At 37.9% G+C, this 5,517-nt stretch overlaps 1 protein-coding gene across 1 annotated transcript; it reads right to left on the bottom strand.

The window, feature by feature from the left end:
* Positions 1 to 1,282: 1,282 nt before the first annotated feature.
* On the bottom strand, positions 1,283 to 4,658 carry LOC107748922 (zinc finger MYM-type protein 1-like). The gene is made up of 2 exons (XM_016563928.1): positions 3,606 to 4,658; positions 1,283 to 3,229 (listed from the first exon to the last, which is right to left on the bottom strand). Exon 2 carries the CDS (start codon positions 2,546 to 2,548, stop codon positions 1,283 to 1,285), a length of 1,266 nt encoding a protein of 421 aa, XP_016419414.1. The 5' UTR covers positions 2,549 to 3,229; positions 3,606 to 4,658.
* Positions 4,659 to 5,517: the final 859 nt, after the last annotated feature.

Genomic DNA, 5,517 nt, shown 5'->3' with positions numbered 1-5,517 from the left:
TTCTCATATGCCACTGTTATTAGTAATATAACTTCTAATGCCAACTGCCAAATATGACACTTACAAAATTAATACAATTTACGAACGCACATAGAAAAGAGAGAAAGTAGGGATTTTTTTTTCTTTTTTCATTGTTTTACTTTCTTTTTTTTACACTATCTATTTAGTCTTTTTTTTACCATCAAGTGTCAGTCACTCTAAATGCCAACTGGCAGGAAAACATGGTAAATTCTAACAATTTTTTACAATAGATAAAGTGGCGACAATTTATACAACTATTTCCACACAGTGGCATAGTGGACAGGCACGCAGGGCACACACTGCAGGGGGGCCCCGCGATAACCTCCCCGTGCTGAGATGCGTCGTATCATGTGTCGATGATAGCCAGAGATATTGTCAAAAGCATCAAAAATTGGCAATATTAAGAGGATTTAGCATTTCCAATTGATGTAGGCCTGTTACATTCTTCTTATTATTAGGCCTATTATTATTATTATTAGGTTACTTTTATTATTAAATTACATGAAATTATTGCCCCGCAATAATTTCATAGCGCATCACCGCATGATGCGCTGTGAGGATAATTAAAATTTAGGCTATTAGCTTACTCCTCATTGAAGATGCTTTTAAAAATATTTTTTTTTTAAACAGGGCTATTTATTTATACAATGAAGTATAGGCCTATAATTAAAATTATAAATACTTTTTTTTACTTTCACTTTCTCTATAGTGAATTGACTGACGTTCACCGGCATAACTCTTATGCACAGTTTGTGCATTGCTTGCGTTGCTTGACCCCTCCCCCATAATATCAATTGTTTATAGGGCATTTCTGTCAGGACCACTATCGTCAAAGATGATTGACAATTAGCATACAGTTTGGATTGGCGGTATGGTTCTGTTCTGGGCAAGAACTCCCTGCGCATCCCTTCAGCCTAGCATGGATGAGAGCAGGGAGAGCAGCAATAACCCCCCAGGGTAAACAGAACAGAACCAGCATAAATATATTGCAGATATTGTTAAAGTTCAATAATGTTATGTACACATTTTAGAATAAGTCTGATTCAAGGGAGAATCAGAAGGCTGAATCCCGACTGACAGAGGAGGAGTTGGGGATGGAGAAGGGTAATTAGCTATTGAGCAATGCGAAAACTGCTGATAATACTGAGGGACCTTATATATGAATGCTTAGATAGATGTCGTATTCCCATAGGTTGATGGGGATCAGCTGAGAGTCAGCTGATGAGAGCTTCTAACGTGACCTGCCAGAACTAACGCTACGCTAGATAAGTAAGAGGACCAGAGTCTCCACTTGCTTGAAGAGTCTACGGACCTCAGGTACCATGTTCTTCAAAATATTGACCACTTCTGTACAACTTTGGTATTTATAATTTGCACGAAACATGGCCATCTGCACCTTTAGGGACTGGGATTCCAGCTCTGGGTACAGTTCAACAATGTCGTTGACTTGTCCAGAGATTAGGACATTTTCAAGCATGACAATGTTGCGCAGACCCTCCTGTTCAAATCGATGTGTCAGCTGTGTCATCACTGTATCAAGAACTAGGAAGAACTGCACACGATAGTACTCCTCAGCTGTAGTCGGAATGTAGGGCTGAGCTGGGCCAGCATGTCTTGTAGAAGGCCTTCTTAAATGTGGTACTGTTATTGCCTCAAGGTCCAGTGATGTTACCACCTCAGATGCCTGTATGTAGAGCTCTCTGAAACTTACATCTGATCTTTTGTTCTGAAAGCCATTTTTGACACACTCAACTGCACTTAGCATGCCTCCGACTGTTGCTTCTCTCCCTTGCAGTGAGGTGTTCAGGCCTTCAAGGCCTATCATGATGTCCTGTGTCAACAGCAGTCCAAGGACAGTGTTTCCTTTCTGGAAACGCTCACGAAGGCCATTGGCTTTGGAGGCAGTGTCATGTGTGCTGGATGATGCCATTTTCTCCAGTGCTGTCAAGACAGCTTCATATTGGGTGAGGACAGAATTGATGGCTGGTGTACGCACTGTCCATCTAGTTGGACACAAGGGTTTCAGTGTTGTATAGCAGCCAGATGTAGATTTTGCCACAGACTTAAAAATTGTTTTAAATTTGCCTGACTGGCCAAATAAACAGCCCAGCTCATGGATCCATTGCAGAGAATCCCGAATTATTGGTGCGGCTGAACAGGCTGCTTGTGTGACCAAGTTCACACAGTGGGGGCCACAATGAACAAAGGTAGCAAGCGGTTGCCCAGACATGTTGGCTGCTCCATCGTAGGTTTGACCACGCAGACTGGAAAAGGGAAGGTTTAGACGGAGGAGGACATCAGAAGCAATCTTGCCTATTTGCTCACCAGTTGTGGAAGAAGCTTCATAAAGGCCAACAAACTCCTCTCTTGGTTCCAGGTCTGTGTTAACATAATGTATGCAGATAGACACTTTCTCAACACCACTGATGTCCTGCGTCCCATCCATTATTATTGAATATTGCACGACTGGTAAAGCAGCAATTTCCTGTGCAATTTTGCGAATTATGCTGTTGCTCAATAAATTCATTATTTAATTTTGAATCACAGGGCTTGTGTAGCAGTGATTTCGTTTGAGCCAGCTTGCCAGACAAGGAACACTCTCTGTCATGAAGAGGAGAAGCTGGTGGAAATGTCCTTCCTCTTGGTTGTGTCCCCTCAGAGGCAAGCCTTGTTGGGTCAGGTATTTAATAGCAATCACTACCTTTAACAAATTTAAACTTGCCTCCTCTTGTGCTGTTTTTGAAATGTTGGACAGTTGCACTTTTATCGACCTTTCTGAGTGTATGAATGTGTTCACTGCAATGTTGTGTGCTTTGCTGTTCGTATGCTTCTCAAAGGCTTGTGGACCATGTTTCCAGTTACGGAAGCCTTGAGCAATGAATGCTTGCTCTGCATTTTTGGCCAATGCGGACGTCTGTTTGGAGAAGGCATTAATGCAATAAAAACACAGTACTCCTTTAAGTTCAGAGCAGTAGTGCAGCCATGGGAAGCTTTTGAACCAGCTGTCCTGAAATCTAAGAGTTTTGTTTGTCAACTTCTGAACTTCAATGCGTTTAGAATCAGGCTGAAATGGTTCAGTTGTTGGGTATTTTTCAGGTGCCTGCTTTCCTGACTCTATTGAAGGAGTTGGCTGGATTGATTGCTGCGGCTCTGTGATCTCCACAGTCAAGTTTTGCCCTGCCTCTCCCAAGCTATCAGCTGCCTGCCTCTGAAAATAGTTCAAATTAACTTTTAGCAATTTTATATAAGCAATGATGAATGCCTATTTTGTAAATAGTTGTTGTATGTTAAATAGTTGAGTGTTATATAATTTTCTATAGCTTTAAAAAAAAAAGTTATACGGTAATATGCGATATGAATTTAATTTATGCATGACAAATTATAAACAATTATGTGAATGATCTTCGTTTGGAGTTGTGTAAATACTTTTAATATTATTTTAATTCATATGAACTATGTAAAATGTGTATTATAATAAAAATATAAAAAAATATGTACTGCAACATGAATTTTATTTATACATTTTATTTAAATTATGTATTGTAATTGTAGTCAACAATGTTAGTACTGTATTTTAGTCTTACCTCTACATTTTCTGCTCCCTGTTCTTGTTCTTTGTCAGTAGGCACATCTGTATGATTCTGGGACAAAATTGACAAGTTCAACCCAGGATCTAAATGTTTACATTTGCAAACATAAGCAATATATTGTCATTTGTCCATCATTGAAGGCTGAATGACAATTACAGCACTTTTAAACAACATCCCAATTCTATGTTATGACTGGGATTTTCAAAATTATAACAATTATAAAATTATATATAAAAAATTATACATGTCTTTAAGTCCGTAGTACATTCATTCAGTTTTGTATTAAATCACAGTGCTTCAGTGGCCGCCAAAAACATGATTAGCTACATTATGCCCATATTCACGTATGTTTAATTAAATATAATATGTTTAGTGTTAAGCAAAGATACTTACTGTGCGTGGCTGCTTTACTAAAAAACTTCTTATGTCACTTCCAGTTCCACACTTTCTCTTTGACATTTTGTTTAGGGTTTTAGCATTTATATTTACCGTTAACTAGCCTTTACATGTGGGGTGGGGGAGGTAAAATGGGGCTTAAAAAAACTTAAGAAAAAAAAGAATCGTTGCACACTTTCATTTCTTTCATTATTTATAAGATAGTTAAAACAATTTAAACACGAATAAACTTTCATTCATGTTTTACACAAAGTTTTGCGTAGTTCATGATTGGTTAAATTAATTGACTGGATGAGGAAAATTTTTGTGGGCGTTGTAGTTGTCAGACTTAATGACGTAATGTTCATTCTTCCATGTTCGGCATCACACCTGCAAGTTAGCAAGTTCTGGTATTAAGAGAAATTATGAAAGCAATTAGATGTAGAATTAATCTTAATACACACAAAAACTGTGGAATTAATGAATAGCTGCAGCTGAGCTGACTATGAAATGGTAAGTTCGCCATATTTATCTTGCGTATTTTGATTGGTATGATGACCCTAGATGTTGTGAATATTTTTATTTTGGTTATTCGGATGTTTATAGACAGATTTGTGATGCATGTGTACATCGATGTATTTTTGAAAAGTGAAAATTAAGTTTTTCCAACTCTAAACCCAGTCCCCAAGTAAATTAGGTTATTAAATAAAAAAACTAGCAAAACGAGTTGCGCGGTGTCCCCACCACTTTTCAAAGCAAAGTTACGCCACTGCTATGTAAAAAATAATAAGTAAACTGATTTTTTTGTTGATTTAGGCAAATCTGCTTCTTCCACACAGAAATGCAGGTTCAGTGAAGCTCCTCCCACAACAATCACACCTTCACCAATAAATGCTGTAATATTCCCATCAGTTCACAAGTGAAGACGAGCATCTAATCATCAGGAAGAGCTGAAATCTGCAAAGACTGAGTTTATTAAAGAGAGATCCAGAACCCTGCAGAATCAAACACACTGAAGATACTGAAGAACTAACAGGTTACAGATTATGTCATGATGTTCAGTGTCGTACTGAATATTCTCGTTAGTTCGTTCAGATAATGTGGAGCTGCACCCGCGCTCTCACCAAAACCTCTTATACACTGCATTTACCATCTGAAGTGAGTATATTTCTCATAATTAATGAATACCAAACAAGTATTAATAAAGGTGCTGATGCCTGATGCTTGAGAGACACAAACTTCAATCACATCTCAATTTTTCCTGTTTACTCAGGACTTTTCTGTTTTTACACAGTCTCTTTCACCTAGAGATCATACTATAGAGACTGTGTCTGTTCCCCGAACTATAATCAGCTATATAACTAGCAAATCACTGATTCTTGAGAAGTGGGACTAAAATAAAACCTTGTGCTCAGACAAATGAAACTACATTTGTGTCTTAATTTATTTATGAATCTTACATGTACTAAGCTACTGAGATATGCTTTGATTCAACCTCCCAACTTTTCTCTTTTATCAAAATGTGCTTTTT

The sequence above is a fragment of the Sinocyclocheilus rhinocerous genome, unplaced genomic scaffold (assembly GCF_001515625.1).
Source record: "Sinocyclocheilus rhinocerous isolate Xijiao unplaced genomic scaffold, SAMN03320098_v1.1 scaffold1431, whole genome shotgun sequence".
In the NCBI taxonomy this organism is placed as follows: Eukaryota; Metazoa; Chordata; class Actinopteri; order Cypriniformes; family Cyprinidae; genus Sinocyclocheilus; species Sinocyclocheilus rhinocerous.
This window is presented reverse-complemented; position numbering and strand designations above follow the sequence as displayed.

Bases quoted from the DNA above. Each gene is read 5' to 3' on its own strand.
- LOC107748922 (XM_016563928.1), bottom strand. From the start codon at position 2,548: ATGAATTTATTGAGCAACAGCATAATTCGCAAAATTGCACAGGAAATT.